The sequence below is a fragment of the Sorex fumeus genome, unplaced genomic scaffold (assembly GCF_029834395.1).
Source record: "Sorex fumeus unplaced genomic scaffold, SorFum_2.1 ptg000063l, whole genome shotgun sequence".
NCBI classification, from domain to species: Eukaryota; Metazoa; Chordata; class Mammalia; order Eulipotyphla; family Soricidae; genus Sorex; species Sorex fumeus.
Window position 1 is genome coordinate 6,566,582 of NW_026606120.1, and position 21,660 is coordinate 6,588,241.

Genomic DNA, 21,660 nt, shown 5'->3' on the forward strand with positions numbered 1-21,660 from the left:
GTTTTTATCCAGAGTAATCATTTCCAACTATTATTGTTGTAGTGATCTCTTCTCTATCACAACCACCCTCTGCCCCACACACACTTGTGGCAAACTTCCAGCCATGGACCAGTCCTCCTGGTCCCTGTTATAAAAGAGGGTGGATTTACAGGAAATAATAAAACAATAGGTAATAACAAAGATACTTGATTAACTCTTGCACTATCTATTTTCTAATCATAGTTTTGGCAGTTCTAATTACACTTGCTTTACTCCTTGAGACAAATAATTCTATCTCCCTTCCCATCTCCCAGTATCTCTCTCCATCCCAAACAAATACCCTCACATCAATATTCAAGACTGCCTGCTTTCAAATGTATTACTAAATTTTATTGCTTCTCATCATCTAACATGTTTATTTTTATATGTCTCTCTTTTTCATTAGTAGGGTACTGATGATGATTAACGGGAGTCTAGCAGGTGATTTCATATTGGTGGGTTTCTCTGACCAGCCACAACTCGAGAAGATTCTCTTTGTCTTGGTGTTAATCTTCTACCTCCTAACACTTGTGGGAAACACAACAATCATCCTTGTCTCCTGCCTGGATCCCATGCTCCACACACCCATGTATTATTTTCTCACCAATCTTTCCTTTGTTGATCTATGCTTTACCACCAGCATTGTCCCACAGTTGCTGTGGAACCTCCATGGTCCAGACAAGACAATTACTCCTATAGGTTGTGCCATTCAACTCTATGTGTCTCTGGCACTGGGATCCACGGAGTGTGTGCTCCTTGCGGTCATGGCATTTGATCGTTATGCTGCTGTTTGCCAACCACTTCACTATGCTACAGTTATGCATCCACAACTTTGCCATTCACTTGCAGCAATAGCATGGTTAAGTGGGCTGGGGAATACCCTGATTCAAGGCACCATTACACTTAGATTGCCTCGTTGTGGAAACCGTAGAATATATCATTTCATTTGTGAAGTACCTGCCATGATCAAATTGGCCTGTGTAGACATTCATGCCAATGAAGTCCAACTCTTTATGGCATCGTTGGTACTGCTTCTACTTCCACTAGGGCTCATATTGATCTCATATGGCTTCATTGCCCAAGCGGTAATGAAAATAAAATCAGCTCAAGCGTGGCGAAAGGCACTTGGAACATGTGGGTCTCATCTTTTGGTGGTAACTCTCTTCTATGGAACCATCACAGCTGTCTATATCCAACCAAATAGCTCCTACGCCCGCAGTCAAGGAAAGTTTATAACTCTTCTGTATACTGTAGTAACGCCTACCTTTAACCCTCTCATTTACACTTTGAGAAACAAAGATGTAAAAGGAGCTTTGAAAAGACTGGTACTGAAGGATCTTAACAAGTCAAAGTGAAGATTCTAGTGAAGTAACCTAGCAGATCTGGCCTTAACTCAGGAAAAAGTGCTGAACAAAAGATATCAGGAGGTATTTTCTCAACAGAGTCTGACATATATACTGCAAATATAAAGACAAAAAAATATTTTGAAAAATTCACAAGCTACTGAAATGTTATCTTTCATCTCCTATTTGAATAACATGTTGTTATCTTTTAGCCAATTGGTTTACACAATAAAGTACAAACAACTCTTATTGTTCCCATAATTTTTATAGTTAAATTGTTCCCTCTCCATTCTTTTTCTTACATGGAACATGGCTTTTCCTTATTAAGGTAAATTTATTGATTTTTCTCCAAAATTAGTGCCATGCACTAATTAGAAAATATATTTTAATTGTTATTTAGCAGAGTATTTTAGAGGCTTTCTTATGTATTGCTTATCTGGATCTTGTGCCAACAGAAACTTATAGCCAAAAAGTGCACCTGAGATGGAAAACTGGACACTTTTATTCACCTTCTTTCGGCCACTCTTTAAGATGAAACATTCTACATCTACTTCTTTATAATGTTAACATCTCATTCATATTTTTCCTACATATATTTAATTGTATTAACAAGTAATGTGGTGGAATTTTCAAATTTTAGTTTTGAGATTTATGTTTTTGTGACTAAGTGATTTTAATTTTTAGTTTTTAAGTAAGCACTGTAATTTACAAAGTTTTTCATAATAGAGTTTCATACATAAAATGTTCCAACACCAACACTGCCGCCAGTGTCAAACCACCTTCTACCAGTGTCCCCAGGTTCCACCCAGCCCCCAATACACCTCTTTAACAGGAATATTTTAAGTTTTCTTATTGCAGTTTTGGTCTTGTGGTTTATATATGTACACATACCACATCTCTACAACACTAATGTGACTAAAGACCCTACCCCTATACCCATTACCCACTCCCTTTCATCTATTCTTAATCAATGGAATGGTATACAGCTGCAAGGAATTATGAAATTCCCTATAACTTGTATGGGACTGGAGAATATTATGCTAAGTAAGACAGAAGTAAAAATGCCAGATGATCTATTGTTATGTAATATATGGAATAACAGGACAAGGTCACTCGAGGTATCAAAGGGAAGATCCCTAGTTGATCCGAGACTACAGAAATAAGAAGGAAAGGAAGGGAAAGAAATCGAGGGGGATTAAGTGACTTTTTTCAGGACACCACTAATGTCAGTTGAAAGTGACAGTGAATTTGATTTTATTTGGGCAGAGAGAGAGAAATAGAGATCTTTTGAGTATTCTACCTTTATTTGTTTTAGGAGTAATATTTAGGGTAAAGTGCTCTTTAATCTTTTGCATCTGTTTTGACAGAATTACCTCTGCATTTTTTGTTTGTAAATTGCATATATGTGGTAGGTCCACTAATTATTAATGGCTGCAAAAGTGAAAAAAAGTTGGATTCATTTAGCTACACAGTTTGGTAGCTTACCATTAAACATGCTATAACCATGGTATTCAACAATTGTGTTCATTGATATTTAGTCAAAGGGTTTGAAATTTTAGTTCTATCTGATTTCTGTGAAAACATTTTATTAGGATTTTTAACTTGTCGCAAAGCTTGTCTCTTAAGACTCAAGCTTCTTTGTTTAGTCTTTTTGAGGCTACCCATGGCAGTTCCCAGGTTTACTCTTGGCTCTGTGCTCAGGAATCACTTCTGGTGGGACTTTAAGGAATCATATAGGTGTCCAGAATCTGTATCAGCTATATGCAAGGCAATTAAGAGACTCCCTCATTGATCTGGGCCCCGAGGCACAAACTTATGCTCATTTCTTTGAGAACTAGTAAAATTCTTTGTCTCTGACCTGCAGATGTGTATTTGGGGGTAGTAGGAGTCAGTAAGATATTAGACAGGATATTAAAATATTTTGTTTACATACAAAATGTTATAAAACCTTACTATCACCATTGTTTCCTAGTTCTTTATTTACTGAAGTATCACTTGTATCACTTGTCATCCCATTGCTCATCAATTTGCTCGAGTGGGCGCCAGTAACATCTCCATTCATCCCTATTGTGTGCTCGTGTAGTCCAATGGCACCTGCTCACTCCAGGAACACGAAAAGCATCAAACTGTTCATTCAGGGTCTTGACGAAGAAGTTCAACCATCTCGTAAGTGGGCAGCCAGGTGTTCTTTTGATGTCCCATGGAATCCAGCCGGTAATGGCTCTAGTCCAGTGGTCATCTCCAAATCACATTATGTGTCTGGCCCATCTGATTTTTGACACCTTGGCAAACGAGGCAGCATCCCTGATCCTTGATCCGCAACAGAGGTCGGAACTCTGGATTCCTTCTCTCACTTGAATGAAGCATGATACTCCAAGCATACTATTTCAAATTTTCACTCACTCTGTCACAAACTTCTGACTAGGGAAAAGTCAAGTTTTTTATTTGAGTTTTAACCATGCTACATGTTTTTTGTGCCCTGCTCTCAGACCATAAATTAAGTGGAAAGTGCATCTGTGTCATTTTGTTTTTGTTTTGGGCCAGATTTGGCAGTGCTCAATGATTAATCTTGGCCCTGCATTCATGGATAACTCCTAACAGTGCTCAGGAGATCATGTAGAATGCCCTAGATTGAACTTGGGTAGGCAGCATGTGAGCCAATCTGGGTCTCCAGCCATGCTATTTTGTGTGTTTGTCTCTAAACAGTCCAAAATCTACCTACACTTCTGTACACTTCGACAATTCCAAGTAAATTTAGAAAGTTTTAAAAATTTTTGTATGACTTATAGTCAGCTTTTATGCTTATTAAATTCTATCATAGAAGTGACATTATCATTAAAAATATCTCATAATACGAGCGGCTCTCCGGCACGGCCACCGCCCCGGAGGCACAAGGACTTAGCACAGAGAACCAGCCGCTTGGAGCAGAAAAGCAAACGGACTATGTGTTAAACCGCGCCACCAAGCCTGCCCGGAGGGGAAAGGGTGGGGTCCCGCTCGCCTGCTCCTCTCTGGAAAGAAAGATGGCGGCCGCACGGGAGCCTTGTGGACAGCAGGTCTGAGCCGGGCGCGGGGGGCAGCGGGGGCCTCATGGGAAGGGGGGCGTTCTGGGCCGTCCTTCACGCCCGACCGAGGTCACCGGCTGCCCCCCACGAGCGGCTCTCCGGCACGGCCACGACTCCAGAGCACAGAAACCAATCTCTTAACTATCTAACTTTGAATAGAAATACTTCCAGGGTTAATAAGTGAAACAGTAGAAATCCAAAACTGCGCGGCCGCTACTGCGGCCGCGCGACATCATTTTATTATACCAAGCTGTAGAAAGCAAATCATTTCACAACACTGTTTCAGCATATCTGATTGGGGGGGTTCGTAAACTCTAAACAATAATTGTGTTTCTTCTATCGAAACAATGTATCTAGTCAAAGTAGATAGAGTATTAACTAGAACTCATCTGCCTCACAGGAATTGGGAGGGGTGGGAGGTGGGGTTCTATTGGGGTCCACGGTTAAAAATAAGTATTGGTAAAGGGAAATGTGTTTGATACTTACATGACTGAGACCTAAACCCGAAAGCTCTGTAACTTTTCCCACAGTGATTCAATAAAGAAATAAACTATTTTAAAAAAAATTTTAAAAAAATATCTCATAATAATGAGCAAGGAGTGACAAAATTCTGACTCCTATTTACTTCCCATATCACATCTTTTTTTAAAAAGTAGTTTGAGGGAGCTGGAGCGATAGCACAGCTGGTAGGGCATTTGCCTTGCACGTGTCCAAGCCGGGTTCGATTCCCAGCATCCCATATGGTCCCCTGAGCACCGCCAGGGTTGATTCCTAAGTGCAGAGCCAGCAGTGACCCAAAAAGCAAAAAAAACTTGCCATCCCCCATTGCCACCCCAGATCAGGATTCTGTGAAACATGCCTGCTTCCTGGCTAAGCCTCAGTTCGACCACAGGATGCTCTGGAAGGTCTTGCCCTTTATCCTATGAACTCAAAGCATCTAGGAAATAGTTGGGAATCTTCACTTAGAGCTTGCCATCTCACCCCAAGATCAGAACACTGTGAAGTACACCTGTCAACTGGCTAGGCCTACCTCAGCACTGTGAGGCTCTGGAAGTTCCCAAGTAGTCCTGGAAGGCTCCAGCTAGGCCTAGGAAGGCCCTGGCACAATCCCATAAATTCAAAGCTTCTAGGTAAGCTACACTTAGAACTTTCCATCTAGACACAGATCAGGACCCCTTCAAAGTATGCCTTCTATCTGGCTAGACCACACTTCTGTCCTGGGAGGTCCCTGAAGGACCTGGCTAGGCCCCGAAGAACTTGTCCTTTGTCTCACAAACTTAATGCATCTAGGAAGTAGCTGGTGAAGCTGCGCTTTGACTTGCCATCTCTCACCAAGGTCATGACAATGGAATGGACAGCCAGTAAAACAGAAGAGGATATCAGAGCAGAAATGATAAAACTACAAGCAGAAATGACATAACTAAGTAATTTGGTTGGATAAAGGATAAAACCTCACTGGAAGACCTCAGCAGAAGACTATCAGAAACTGAAGACAAAATCAGTGAGCTCCAAGATGAGATGTAGAAAACTTCCAGACAATAGAAGAAGGTGTAAAAGAGATTCAAAGTAAATGAACAGTATACAAGAGAACTCTGGGATAAATTCAAGAGGAACATCATAAGAATCATCAAAGTCCCAGAGAGCCAGGAAACAACCCTAATGAAGTAGCAACAGAGATATAATTACCAAGAATTTCCCAGTGCTGAAAAAGTGTGTATGAACCCAGATGCAGGATACCTGGAGTACCAGCTAGAAAAGATCCAAAAACTAATCCAATACAAACCAAACTGAGAATAATTAAAACCATAGATAAAGACAGAATACTGAAAGCAGCAAAATCAAAGAAGGAAATTACATGCAAAGGATCATCAGTAAGATTTCCAGCAGATCTACCAAATGAGACCCTCTGGGCCCATAGACAACAGTGAGAAACAGTGAAAAAAAAAGTCTCAATGAAATGGATGCCTCACCAAGAATACTATACACAGCCAGACTTTCATTCATATCTGAATAAGCTATACAGAAGATAATGGATAAAACCAGCTCAGTAACTTAATAGTTTCAAAACATCTTTATAAGAAGAATTAAAAGGGTTACTTTAAGACAAGATGAATCCCACAAACACCCCAAACTTCTACAGAAAGATGGTACAAAAGTCCATAATAATACCACTCATTGTCAATATGTAGGAGTAGCAATTAGGAGAAATTGAGTGATAGGTGGGTTAGAAATTTGAATCCAACATACTGATTGCTCTCTACAAGAAACACAGTTGAACAGTAAGGGTAAGGTTAGACTCAAATCAAACTTTGAAACACAATACTTTGAGCAAACGTTGCCACAAAAGACTGGGTGGCCACACTGGTTTCAGACAAATGATATTTTAGAATTTAAAACTTATAAAAGATGAAGAGATTAATTTCTTAATGATCAAAGTATAAGCACATTGGAAAAAACTCACACACCCAAATATAGATGCACTTCATGAGGGATCAACAAAGCACGAAAAACAGGTGCTAATATATTTAAAGAAAGACAATGATAGCAAGACAACAGCAATCAGATTCTTCAACACCATCATACAACCACTTGATAGATCAACTAAATAAAAATCATCAAGGAAGAAATGAAAGAAAGGAGTTTAGTAGGGCTTAGTTATATAAAATATAACAAATATGAAATTTTATAAGCTTTCTCAAAAATCCTAATACAATTCTTCTCCGATGCACTTGACATTGACTGTGTGAAACCACATATTGGTCCACAGTACATATCTTCATAAAATCAAGAGCATAGAAATCATTATATTCTCAGACCAGGATGCACTGAAAATAAAAGTTAATCACAAACAGAAATGAAGAAATAAACAACTGGAATTAAACAGTTCATTACTTGTATAATCTCCAGGTGCGGCCAGGCAAGGCGCTGACAGCTCTCCCCTAGCCATTTGAGGGGCCTGGGCCGCTCCCCCAGCCCGGGTGGACAGGGCCATCAGGCAGACAGAGGAGGAAATGAGGGCCAAGCCAATCGATTGATCAGTTGCCATTAATTCCATTTTCCCCATGCGCCTGTTCCAGTCTCTCTGAGCCCCCCATTCTAGTCTCACACTGCCCCTCATTCCATCTCCTCATGTCCCTACCACTCATCTCTCCACGCTCCATCTGACAGCTTGGGTTCTCTCTCTCCACACACCTTCTCCTGTATTATTCTTCTACATTCTTCTCCCTCTGTGCCCCTTGCTAGTCTCTCTGCACTCCATTTTGCTGCCCACTCTTTCTCTCCTCTCCTCCCACTCTCTAGTCTCTCTCCAACCCCCCAGCAGTCTGGGCCAAGAATGCACCCAATCAGACAGCAAAATCAACATAAGAAAATCCTTCTTTTGCTCATCTGGCTCAAGGTCTCAAGGGCAGAAACACCACCTAGAGGTTATTCCAAAGCCCTTCCTGACTTCCCACGGGAAAAATACTTTTTAAGGTGTTTTTCTCCTTTCTTCAGTCCAATAACTCAGTCAACATCTTCACTGTCACTGTCCTCCCATTGGTCATCGATTTGCTCAAGAGGGCTCAGTAACATTGTGAGAATTGTTTCTGTGTTTGGCATATCGAATACATCACAGGTAGCTTGCCAGGCTTTGCCATGCGAGCTAAATACTCTTGGTAGCTTGCCAGGCTCTCTGAGGGGGGTGGAGGAATCGAACTCGGGTCAGCCATGTTGGCTGCGTGCAAGGCAAACGCCCTTCCCTCTGTGCTATTGCTCTAGCCCAATCAACATCTTAATACTAGTTATTTTTGTATGGACAGAGTAAGAGATACATTGAGGCTTGTAGGGCAGCTCTCCTGAGAACGTCTCGCCACAGACTCAGACTACAGTGCTCAAGCCAGATTAATCATTCCAAACCCTAGCAGGGTCCGAATCTACTTATTACTTTTGGATCATAACAGAATTTTTCCATGACCAAGCTCTTAACTTGTGGTTAAGCATTAGGCACTTTGGCCAGGCCCATTTCAATGCCAGGGTAGCACATAGCTCACTGCTTGCCCTGAGTCCATCCAGTCCCTCATCAGGTCCCTGCTTGGGGTGTTAGGAAGTAACGGCAACTGAGGCTTAGGTCTAGAGAACAGATGCCCAGGAGGTATCACTGAGAGTCATATATCACTGAGAGTCAATAAACTCCCATGTTACAAAAGCGTAGCATTTACTGTCTTCTTGTATCCATACAAAAAGGACATTACTCTGAATAAACTATGCAAAGGACTTAAGGAGAATAGAAAAACAATATTTACAATTCAACAGAGCACAAAGAAAGAGGTTACAAATAAACACAGAGGAATGGGAGCACTGTGATGGGAGTAACCCAATAAACCTAAGCACTCTGTGCAAGGTAGAAAGGACAAATCAATGTTATCCTACAATTACTGAATGACTGGTGATTCAGAGAAGAAATCAAAACATTCTTTTTTTTTCTTTTTTTTCCTTAAATTTTTATTAGTGAAACACCATGAGGTACAGTTGTAGACTTACAAACTTTCGTGCTCGGGTTTCAGTTATACAATGATCGAGTACCCATCCCTCCACCAGTGCCCATTTTCCACCACCAATGATCCCAGTATCCCTCTCACCCTTCCACCCCCCCCCCCATCCCACCCTGCCTCTGTAGCAGGGCATTCCCTTTTGTTCTCTCTCTCTTATTGGTTGTTGTGGTTTGCAAAAGAGACATTGAGTCGCAATCTTGTTCGGACTATAGTCTACTCTCATCACGCATTTCCCATCCTGAGAGGAATCTCCCAACACCCTTTATTTGGTGCTCCCTTCTCTATCTGAGCTGCCTTTTCCCCTAGCATATGCGACTGTCCTCAAAGCCATGGAGTAATCCTCCTGGTACTTATCTCGGCTATTCTTGGGTGTTAGTCTCCTATTTTGTTACTTTATGTTCCCCAGATGAATGCAATCTTTCTATGTCTGTCCCTCTCTTTCTGACTCATTTCACTTAGCATGATACTTTCCATGTAGTACCACTTGTATGTAAATTTCATGACTTCATCCTTTCTGACAGCTACATAGTATTCCATTGTGTAGATGTAACAAAGCTTCTTTAACCAGTCATCTGTTCTTGGGCACTTGGGTTTTTTCCAGATTCTAGCTATTGTAAACAATGCTGCAATGTCTGATGTCACTTCGACTATACATTTTTGCCTCTCCGGGGTATATTCCCAGGAGTTGAACTGCTGGGTCAAATGGGAGCTTAATTTCTAGTTTTTTGAGAATCGTCCATACTGTTTTCCAGAAGGGCTGAACCAGTCGGCATTCCCACCAGCAGTGAAGGAGGGTCCCTGTCTCGCCACATCCGCACCAGCACTGGTTGCTTTCGTTCTTTTGCATGTGGGCCAGTCTCTGTGGTGTGAAATGATATCTCATTGTTGTCTTAATCTGCATCTCCCTGATGATTAATGATATAGAGCATTTTCTCATGTGTCTTTTAGCCATTCGAATTTCATCTTTGATGAAGTTTCTGTTCATTTCATCACCCCATTTTCTGATATGGTTGGATGTTTTCTTCTTGTGGAGTTCAACCAGTACTTTGTATATCCTTGATATCAGCCCCTTGTCGGATGTGTGTCTGGCGAACATCCTTTCCCATTCTGTGGACTGTCTTTGTATTTTGGTCATTGTTTCTTTTGAGGTGCAGAAGCATCTTAGTTTAATATAGTCCCATTTGTCTATCTCTGTTTTCACTTGCTTAGCCAGTGGCGTGACTTCTTTGAAGACACTATTAGCTTCAATGTCATGGAGGGTTTTGCCAACTTTGTCTTCAATGTACCTTATGGATTCCGGTCTGATTTTGAGGTCTTTAATCCATTTTGATATTACTTTTGTGCATGGTGTTAGGTAGAGATCTGAGCCCATTTTTTTTGCATGTAGCCGTCCAGTTTTGCCAGCACCATTTGTTAAAGAGGCTTTCCTTACTCCACTTCACATTTCTTGCTCCTTAATCAAAGATTAGGTGATCATATGTTTGGGGGGAGATGTCAGTATATTCAACTCTGTTCCATTGGTCTGCTGTTCTGCCTTTGTTCCAGTACCATGCTGTTTTAATTATTATTGCTTTGTAGTAGAGTTTGAAGTTAGGAAGGTTGATTCCTCCCATTTTCTTTTTCCCAAGAATTGCTGTAGCTATACGTGGGGGCTTATTGTTCCATATAAATTTCAGGAGTATTTGCTCCAGTTCTTTGAAGAATGTCATGGGTATCTTAATAGGGATCACGTTGAATTTGTACAGTGCTTTGGGAAGTATTGCCATTTTGACATTGTTAATCCTCCCGATGCATGAACAGGGCATATTTTTCCATTTTCTCGTGTCCTCTTTTATTTCCTGAAGCAGCGTTTTGTAGTTTTCTTTGTACAGGTCCTTTACTTCTTTAGTTAAGCTAATTCCTAGGTTGTTGAATTTCTGGGGCACAGCAGTGAATGGGATTGTTTTCTTCATGTTGTTTTCTTCTCTCTCACTGTTTGCATATAGGAAAGCCATAGACTTTTGGGTATTGATTTTATAGCGTGCAACTTTACTATACAGATCTATTGTTTCTAGGAGTTTCTTGGTAGAGGTTTTAGGGTTCTCTAAGTATAGTATCATATCATCTCCGAATAGTGAGAGCTTGCTTTCTTCCTTTCCTACTTGGATGCCCTTAATATCTTTTTCTTGTCTAATTGCTATTGCAAGTACTTCCAGTATTATATTGAACAGTAGTGGAGAGAGTGGACATCCTTTTCTCGTCCCTGATCTTAAGTGGAAGGTTCTTAGTTTTTCCCCATTGAGGATGATGCTTGCTGTAGACTTATGGCAGATGGCTTTAACTATATTGAGAAAAGTCCCTTCTATCCCCAGTTTGGTGAGGCTTTTCATCATAAACGGGTGCTGGATCTTGTCAAATGCTTTCTCTGCGTCTATTGATATGATCATATGATTTTTATCTTTTCTTTTGTTGATCTGATGGATTATGTTGATTGATTTCCGAATGTTAAACCATCCTTGCATCCCCGGGATGAATCCCACTTGGTCATGGTGTATGATCTTTCTGATGAGTTGTTGAATTCTATTTGCTAGTATTTTGTTGAGAATCTTCTCATCCGTGTTCATCAGGGATATAGGCCTGTAGTTTTCTTTTTTTGTGTTGTCCTTTTTTTCCTTTTGATATTAGGGAGATATGGGCCTCATAGAAACTGTTTGGGAGGATTTCTGTTTTTTCAATTTCCTGGATAAGCTTGAGAAGAACTGGTAATAGGTCTTCTTTAAATGTTTGGAAAAATTCACTAGTGAATCCATCTGGACCTGGGCTTTTGTTTTTGGGAAGAGTTTTGATTACAGTTTCAATTTCCTTGATGTTAATAGGTCTATTCAGGTACTCTATATCTTCTTGATTCAGCTTCGGGAGATTATAGGAATCCAGGAATTTATCCATTTCTTCGAGGTTCTCTTGTTTCGTGGCATACAGACTTTCAAAGTAGCCTCTGATGATCTTTTTAATTTCTTTGGTTTCTGTTGTGATATCCCCATTCTCATTTCTTATTTGTTTTATTAGGGTGGGGCTGGAGCGATAGCACAGAGGTAGGGCGTTTGCCTTGCACGCAGCCAACATGGCCCACCCGAGTTCGATTCCTCCGCCCCTCTCGGAGAGCCAGGCAAGCTACCAAGAGTATCTCGCCCGCACGGCAGAGCCTGGCAAGCTCCCCGTGGTGTATTCGATATGCCAAACACAGTAACAACAAAGTCTCCAATGGAGACGTTACTGGGCCCGCTCAAGCAAATTGACAAACAACGGGAGGGCCTTTACCTTTATTAGGGTTCTCTCTCTCTGTTTCTTTGTGAGTGTTGCTAGTGGTTTATCTGTCTTATTTATTTTCTCGAATAACCAACTCTTAGTTTTATTGATCTTTCGGATTGTTTCTTTGGTTTCCATGTCGTTGATTTCTGCTCTAAGTTTTGTGATCTCTTTCCTTCTGCCTACTTTGGGCTCCTTCTGTTGATCCTTTTCTAGGATCTTGAGCTGTGAAGTCAAGTTTTTTATGTGCATCCTTTCTTCCATCTTGAGGTATGCTTGCAGAGCTATAAATTTTCCCGTTAATACTGCTTTCACTGCATCCCATAAGTTCCGGTAGCTCGTGTCTTCATTCTCATTTGTTTCCAGGTATCTTTTGATCTCATCCTTTACTTCCTTCCTGATCCATTCATTGCTCAGCATTGAGTTGTTTAGTTTCCAGGTGTTTGATTTGGTTCTCCGTGTCTGTGTGTGATTCATTTCTATTCTCAGTGCTTTGTTGTCTGAAAAGATTGTTGGTAGTATTTCTATCTTCCTGATTCTACTGAGGTATGTTTTGTGGCCTAGCACATGGTCTATTTTGGAAAATGTTCTATGCACACTGGAAAAGAATGTGTATTCTTTCTTTTGGGAGTGTAAAGTCCTGTACAGGTCTATAAGTCTATAGGTCCTTTTTCTTCTATTTCTTCTTTCAAAGTCAATGTTTCCTTGCTGAGTTTTGTTCTCATTGATCTAGCCAGAGGGGATAGGGTGATGTTGAAGTCTCCAGCTACTATTGTGCTGCTAGCAATGTCCTCCTTAAAATCCGTTAGCAGTTGTTTCAAGTATTTAGCTAATCCCTCATTAGGTGCGTATACATTTAAGAGTGTGATTTCTTCCTGTTGTATTTATCCCTTGATGAAGAGAAAGTGCCCTTCGCTGTCCCTTCTAATCTTTTTCAACGTGAAATTAATGTTGTCGGATACTAGTATGGCCACCCCAGCTTTTTTGAGGGAGTTGTTTGCTTGCAGGATTGAAAAATCAAAACATTCTTGGAACCAAAAGAGAATCAGGACATGAGTTGCCAGAACTTTTGGGACTTCGAAAAAGTAGTATTAGTAGAAAAATTCATAGCTATGCAAGCATTCATCTGGAAGGAAGAGAGTGACGACATAAACAACTGACTGCAAAGATTAAAAAAATGGAAAATGACCAACAAAAGGTGCCCAAAGTATGGAGGATGATAGAAGCAATAAAACTTAGAGAAGAAATTAACTGAAAAAAATAAAAACAATTGAAAGTATCAATGATACCAATGAAAAAATAAACAAGATCAATAACCACTAATAAGAGTAACAAAGGAAGATAATATGAAATGGCAGGGGGATGCCACAATGGACTCCGAAGAAATCTGAAAGATCATCAGAGATTATGTTGAAAAGTTCTGCCATTAAATGACAGAACCTGGAAGAAAAAGATAAGTTTTTGGAATGCTTTAACTTTACAAGGTTGAACCAAGATGATATAGAATATCTAAATAGACTGCTGCCTACAAGAATGATTCCTGAACAGGCAGGGCAAAAAAAAAAAACTCAGTGTCAAAGGATGGAAAACAATCTTGCATGCAAACAACTCCCTCAAAAAAGCTGGGGTGGCTATACTAGTATCCAACAACGTAGATTTCGGGTTTAAAATGATTAGAAGGGATAGCTAAGACCACTTTTTTGTAAACAAGGGATATGGACAAAAGGAAGAAATCATGCTCCTAAACATGTACTTACCAATGAGGGACCAGCTGAATACTTAAAACAGCTGCTAATAGATTTTAAGGAGGAAATTGGTAGCAACATAATAGTAGTTGGAGACTTCAAAACTGGCTTATCATCTGTGGATAGATCAACAAGATTAAAACTCAGCAAGGAAATACTGATTTTGAAGGAATAAATAGAAGTGAGATGGCTAAAAGACCTATACAGGGTTTTACATCCCCCTCAAAAAGAATACACATTCTTTTTCAGTGCACACAAAATATTTTCCAAACTAGACCACATGCTGGGTCACAAAACATATCTCAATAGAATCAGGAAGATAGAAATTGTATCAACTATCTTTTCAGACCACGATGCACTGAAGATAGAAGCTGATCACTCACAGACACAGAGAACCAAATCAAACACCTGGATATTAAACAATTCAATGTTGAACAATGAGTAGGTCAGGAAGGAAATAAAGAAATAAATCAAAAGATATTTGGAAACTAATAAGAATGAAGACACGAGCTACCAGAACCTGTGACGTAGCTAAAACCATGTTAAGGGGAAAATTCGTAGCTCTGCAAGCATTGCTGAGAAAGGAAAAAAGGTCCCACATGAATAACTTGACTTCACAGCTCAAGATCTTAGGAAATGACCAACAAAAGGAGCCCAAACTAGACAGAAGGAAATAAATAATAAAACTTAGAGCAGAAATTAACTGCATGAAACCACCCCCCAAAAAAAAAAACAATTCAAAAGATCAATGAAACCAAGAGCTGGTTCTTTAAGAAAATAACCAAGATTGATAAGCCACTAGCAAGACTCACAAAGAAAGAGAGAGAACCCTAATAAACCGAATCAGAAAGGAAAAGGGAGACATCACAACATAAACCAAAGAATTCAAAAGATCATCAGAGACTACTTTGAAAATCTGTATGCCATGACACAAGAGAACCTAGAAGAAATGGATAAATTCCAGGATTCCTATAATCTCCCAAGGCTGAACCAAGAAGATTTGGAATACCTGAATAGATCTCTCACTGTTAAGGAAATTGAAACTGTAATCAAAAGTCTTCCCAAAAGCAAAAGTCCAGGTCCAGATGGATTCACTAACAAATTCTTCCAAACATTTAAAGAGAACCTATTGCCAGTTCTTCTCAAGCTTTTCCAGGAAATGAAACAAAAACTCTCTCAAACAGTTTCTATGAGGCACATATCTCCCAAATACCAAAAGCAAACAGAGACACTACAAAAAAAGAAAACTACAGGCCAATAACCCTGATGAACACAGATGCAAAGATCTTCAACAAAATATTAACAAATAGTATCCGACACTCATCAAAAAGATCATACACCACGACCAGGTAGGATTCATCCCAGGGATGCAAGGATGGTTTAACATTCGGAAAATTAATTAACATAATCCATCATATCAACAAAAGAAAATATAAAAACCATATGATAAGATCAATAGATGCAGAGAAAGCATTTGACAAGATCCAGCACCTGTTTATGATGAAAACTTTCACCAAAATGGAATTGAAGGAACTTTCCTCAATATAGTCAAAGATATCTATCACAAGCATATGGCACATTATCCTCAATGGGGAAAAAACTGAAAGCCTTCCCTCTAAGATCAGGGACAAGACAAGGATGCCCACTCTCACCATTTCTGTTCAATATAGTACTGGAAGTACTTGCAAAAGAGGGTAAGCAGAAAAATATATTAAAGACATCCAGATAGGAAAGGAAGAAATCAAGCTCTCACTCTTTGCAGATGGTATGATACTATATTTGGAGAACCCAAAAGCTTCTATCAAGAAACTCCTAGAAACAATAGACTTGTATAGTAAAGTCACAGGCTATAATATCAATACCCCATAGTCCATGGATTTCCTATGCACAATTAATGAAAGAGAAGAAGGTGACATGAATAAAGCAACCCCATTCAAATCAGAAAATCAAGTACCTTAACTAAGGAGATAAAGGAGCTGTACAAAGAAGACTATAAAATGTTACTTCATGAAATATGAGAGGACACAAGTAAATGGAAACATATCCCCTGCTCAGCGATTGGGAGAATTAAGATTGTCAAAATGGCAATAGTTCCCAAAGAATTATACAATTTTAATGAAATCCCTATAAGTATACCCATGAAATTCTTCAAAAAAGTAAATCAAACACTCCTGAAATTCATATGGAACAACAAGCCTCCATGAGTAGCTAAAGCAATTCTTGGGGGGGAGGGGGAAAGATGGGAGGCATCACCTTCTGCAAACTCAAACTGTACTAATTAATAATAATTAATAATTATTAAAATTATTAAAATTAAAACAGCATGGTACTGGAACAAAGACAGAGCATGCTGACCAATGGAACAGGGTTGAATATCGTTACACAAACCTTCAAAAAATATGATCATCTAATATTTGATGAGGCAGCAAGAAATGTGAAGCAAAGCAAGGAAAGCCTCTTTAACAAATGGTGCTGGCAAAATTGGACAGCCACATGCAAAAAAAAAAATGGGCTCAGACCTCTACCTAACACCATGCACAAAAGTCAGATCAAAATGGATTAAAGACCTCAACATCAGACCAGAATCCATCAGGTACACTGAAGACAAAGTTGGCAAAACCCTCCAAGACATTGAAGCTAAAGGTATCTTCAAAGATGACACACCACTGACCAAGCAAGTTGAAACAGAGATAAACAAATGGGACTATCTTTTTTTTTTACTTTTTATTTTTATTTTTATTAGTAAAACACCATGAGGTACAGTTGTAGACTTATAAATTTTTGTGCTTGCATTTCAGTTGTACAATGATCGAGTACCCATCCCTCCACCAGTGCCCATTCTCCACCACCACTAATCCCAGTATCCCTCCCACCCCCTACATCCCCCCACCCCATTCTGCATCTGTGGCAGGGCATTCCCTTTTGTTCTCTCCTTTTGGGTGCTGTGGTTTGCAAAAGAAGCATTGAGTGGCAATCATGTTCGGTCTAGAGTCTACTTTCAGCATGCTTCTCCCATCCTGGGAGGATCCTCCCAATACCCTTTATTTGGTGCTCCCTTTTCTATCTGAGCTGCCTTTACCCCTAGAGTGTGCAACTGGCCTCCAAGCCATGGAGTAAACCTCCTGATATTTATCTCGGCTATTCTTGGGGGTTAGTCTCCTATTTTGTTACTTTATGTTCCCCAGATGAATGGAATTTATGTCTGTCCTTCTTTTTCTATCTCATTTCGCCTAGCATGTAATTTACATGTAGTACCACTTGCATGTAAATTTCACAACTTCATCCTTTCTGACAGCTAAATAGTAATCCATTGTGTAGATGTACCAAAGTTTCTTTAACCAGTCATCTGTACTTGGGCACTCAGGTTTTTTCCAGATTCTAGCTATTGTAAACAGTGCTGCAATAAACAAACAAATGCAGATGTCACTTCTACTATACTTTTTTGCCTCTCCGGGGTATATTCCCAGGAGTGGTATTGCTGGGCCAAATGGGAGCTCAATTTCTCGTTTTTTGAGAATCGTCCATACTGTTTTCCAAAAGGGATGAAGCAGTAGCCATTCCCACCAGCAGTGAAGGAGGGTCCCTTTCTCAGCACATCCGCAACAACACTGGTTGCTTTTGTTCATTTGGATGTGGGCAGTCTTTGTGGTGTGAAATGATATCTCGTTGTTCTGATCTGCATTTCCCTGATGATTAATGATGTAGAGCATTTTTTCATGTGCCTTTTAGCCATTCGGATTTCTTCTTTGAGGAAGTTTCTGTTCATTTCATCGCCCCATTTTCTGATGGAGTTGGATGTTTTCTTCTTGTGGAGTTCAACCAGTACTTTTAAATTCTTGATATCAACCCCTTGTCGGTTGTGTTGGCAAATATCCTTTCCCTTTCTGTAGATTGTCTTTGTATTTTGGTCACTGTTTCTTTTGAGGTGCAGAAGCTTCTTAGTTTAAGATACAAATGGGACTATCTTAAACTAAGAAACTTCTGTACCTCAAAAGAAACAGTGACCAGAATACAAAGACAATCTACAAAATGGGAAAGGAGATTCACCCGATACCCATCTGATAAGAGATTGATATGAAGGATATAGAAGGCACTGGTTGAACTCTACAAGAAGAAAACATTCAACCCCATCACAAAATGGAGAGATGAAATGAACATAGAAGATATTCGATTGGCCAAAAGGCACATAAAAGAAGACATTCCATTGACCAAAAGGCACATAAAAAATGCTCTTCATTACTAATCATCAGGGAGATGCAGATCAAAACAACAATGAGATATCATCACACGCCACAGAGACTGGCACACATCCGAAAGAACAAGAGCAACCAGTGTTGGCATGGTTGTGGGAAGAAAGGGACTCTCCTTCACTTCTGGTGGGAAAGCCGACTGGTTCAGCCCTTTTGGAAAACAGTATGGACGTCTTTCAAAAAACTAGAAATTGACCCAGCAATACCATTTCTGGGAATATATCCCAGAGAGGCAAAAAGGTATAGTAGAAATGACACCTGCACCTGTACGTTCATTGCAGCACTGTTTACAATAGCCAGAATGTGGGGGGGGGAAAGTCCAAGTGCCTGAGAACAGATGATTGGTTAAAGAAACTCTGGTACATCTACACGACAAAATATTATGTAGCTGTTAGAAAAGATAAAGTCATGAAATTTGCATATAAATGGATCAACATCGAGATTATCATGTTAAGTGAAATGAGTCAGAAAGAGAGGACATACATAGAAGGATTGCATTCATTTGTGGAATATAAAGTAACAGAATTGGAGACTAACACTCAAGGATAGTAACGATAAGGACCAGTAAGATTGCTCTATGACTTGGAAGCCAGTTTCACATGCTGCAGGGAAAAGCAACTCAGAAAGAGAATGGACTACTAAGTAAAGGATGCTTGGAGAGCCCGCTCAAGATGTAGATGCATGCTGAAAGTAGACTATAGACTGAACATGATGGCCATTTAATACCTGTATTGCAAACCACAAGACCCAAAAGGAGAGAGAGAGAGCACCTGCCACAGAGGCATGGGAGGATTGGGTGGGGGTGGTGGGAAGGATCACTTGATCACTTGACTTCCTGTTAATCATCGATTTGCTTGAGCAGGCGCCAGTAACGTCTCCATTTGTCCCTGTCACGTGCTAGTGTAGCCCAATGGCGTCTGTTCGTTCTAGGAGCACGAAGAGCCTCAAACCGATCGTTCATGATCTTGATGAAGAAGTCTGGCCATCTGGTAGGTGGGCGGCCATGTGGTCTTTTGATGTCCTGGGAAATCCAGTCAGTAATGGCTCTAGGGCAGCAGTCATCTCCAAATCTCATTACGTGACCAGCCCATCTGATTTTTGACACCTTGGCAAACGAGACAGCATCGTGATTCTTGATTGTGGATGGAGGTCAGAACTCCAGATTCTTTCTCTCATTTGAGTGAAACGTGATACTCCAAGCATAGCTCTTTCAATCCTTCTTTGGGAGACCTGAATAGCGTTCTCATCCTGTTTACATAGGGCCCAGGTCTCTGAGACATATGTTAATGCAGGAAGAACAGTGGAATCAAAGAGATGTGCCCGGAGCTGGAGGTTCTTCGTCCTCTTAGCTATTTCTTCAACGCTCTTGAAAGCGTTCCAAACCGCTCTCTTCCTCCTGCACAGCTCGGGTGCCAGGTCATTTGTCATGTTGACTTCTCGACCTAGGTACACATAACTATTGCATTCGGAGATGGTCGTTCAGTTGAGAGCGAATGGAGAGTCAGGAAAGAGACTGTTTCTCATAAACATTGTTTTCATAAGATTCAACTGTAGTCCAACCTTTCCACACTCACGGTCGAAGTCGGTCAGCATTTGTGCCACTTGGCTAATGTTTGGTGTTATTAAAACAATGTCGTCAGCAAAGTGGAGGTGGTGTAGTTGCCGACCATCTATCTTCACTCCCATTCCTTCCCATTCCAGTCGTCGCATGATGTTCTCGAGGGTGGCACTGAAGAGTTTCGGTGAAATGTTATCACCCTGCCGAACCCCTCTCTTGACAACAATGATTACTTCATTGTAGAATGGTGAGATCCTGGTAGTGAATCCGTAATACAGCTCACGGAGGATCCTGAAGTATTGAGTTTGAATGCCTTGATTGGCTAGGGCTTCAATGACCGCTTCCGTCTCAACAGAATCAAAGGCCTTCTTTAAATCAATGAACATCAGTGATACTTTAAAAATAAAAATAAAGAATAAAATAAAATAAAATACACCCAATTGAATGAGGGAAAAAAGGGATGTCTTGCAGTATTTTTATTTGGATTTCTTGAATCTGGTTGCATGTGCTCTTCAGCTCTAAGAAAGTCTTAGCAATGATGTCTTTGACAGTTTCTCTTCGTCAGGTTTTCTTTCCCTTTATGGGGTACAAAGAAGGAGATTAATTAAAGGCCACATTAGCAGTTGCGGCTCTGAAATTCACTCCCATCAGGTTTCTGACCTATAATTGGAGTTTTAGGGCTCCTTGCAGCTGGAAATCGGAGTTAGGGCTATCTCCTCTGGGTCCCAGGCTCCTGCAGAGTTCTAGAGGCAGCCCTGGCTGTGTCTCTATAAGCCACCTATAACTAACTTCTACTTTCAGCATCACTGAGAAGAGAGATGATATGATCTCTATGCTCTTGACTTTGTGGAGGTGTTTTGTATCCCATCATGTGATGTATCTTGGAAAATATCTCATGTACATTGAAGAAGAATGTTCCTTGGTCTTTTGAGGATGAAAGGCTATATCTGGAGCAATAGCACAGCAGTAAGGCATTTGCCTTGCGCCCAGCCAGCCTGACCACGCTGGGTTTGATTCCTTCGCCCCTCTCGCAGAGCCCGACAAGCTACTGAGAGTATCTCTCCCACACGGCAAAGCATGGCAAGCTACCCGTGACATATTCAATATGCCAAACACAGTAACAAGTCTCAAAAATGGAGATGTTACTGGGCCCGCTCGAGCAAATCAATGAACAACGGGAGGACAGTGTTTGTTTGTTTTATATATATATACTTACTAACCTTCTTTCTTCCATTTATTCCCTCATATAAAGCCTTTCTTGCTGAGATTTAATTAACATATTGGTAAGTGTTGAACAGTGTTGAGGTCTCCACCTACTACACTGTGTTGCTGTCCATGCCTTTCAAGTCTATTAGCATTTGTTCAAAGTATTTTTGCTGGTCCCTGATTAGTGCATAGAAATTTAAGAATGTGAGTTCCTCCTAATATACATATCCTTTGATCATTATGAAATGATCTTCATTGTCTCTTCTAATCTTATTCAGCCTGAAGTCTATGTCATCTAATATTAGTACGGCCACCCCAACCTTTTTCAGGAGTTGTTTTCTTGAAGAATTTGTCTTCCAACATTTGACTTTGATTCTGAGTTTACTCTGACTGTTCAAATTCGTTTTTTGCAGGCAGCAGAGTGTTTATTTCAATTTTCTAATCAATCTCATCACTTTGTCTCTTAATTGAAGCAATGAGCCCATTGACATTGAGAGAAATTATTGTTACAGAGTTTTGTGCAATCTTTCTTCAAGAGTTTGGCATGTTTGCAGGGTTTGTCTTATCTTCAAGTAGCCCATTATTTACTTATAAATACGGTTTTGAGTCTATGAAGTTATTGAGTTGTTGTTTATCTGTGAAACTTTGTGTTGTTCCT

The 21,660-nt window shown here is 40.2% G+C and overlaps 1 protein-coding gene across 1 annotated transcript; it reads left to right on the plus strand.

Moving 5' to 3' along the window:
• The first annotated feature begins 434 nt into the window (after positions 1 to 434).
• LOC130036079 (olfactory receptor 2G3-like) lies at positions 435 to 1,373 on the plus strand. Its single transcript, XM_056128051.1, has one exon. The coding sequence runs from the start codon at positions 435 to 437 to the stop codon at positions 1,371 to 1,373; it is 939 nt and encodes a 312-aa protein (XP_055984026.1).
• Positions 1,374 to 21,660: the final 20,287 nt, after the last annotated feature.

Coding starts and splice junctions, on each gene's coding strand:
- LOC130036079 (XM_056128051.1), top strand. CDS start 435: ATGATGATTAACGGGAGTCTAGCAGGTGATTTCATATTGGTGGGTTTC.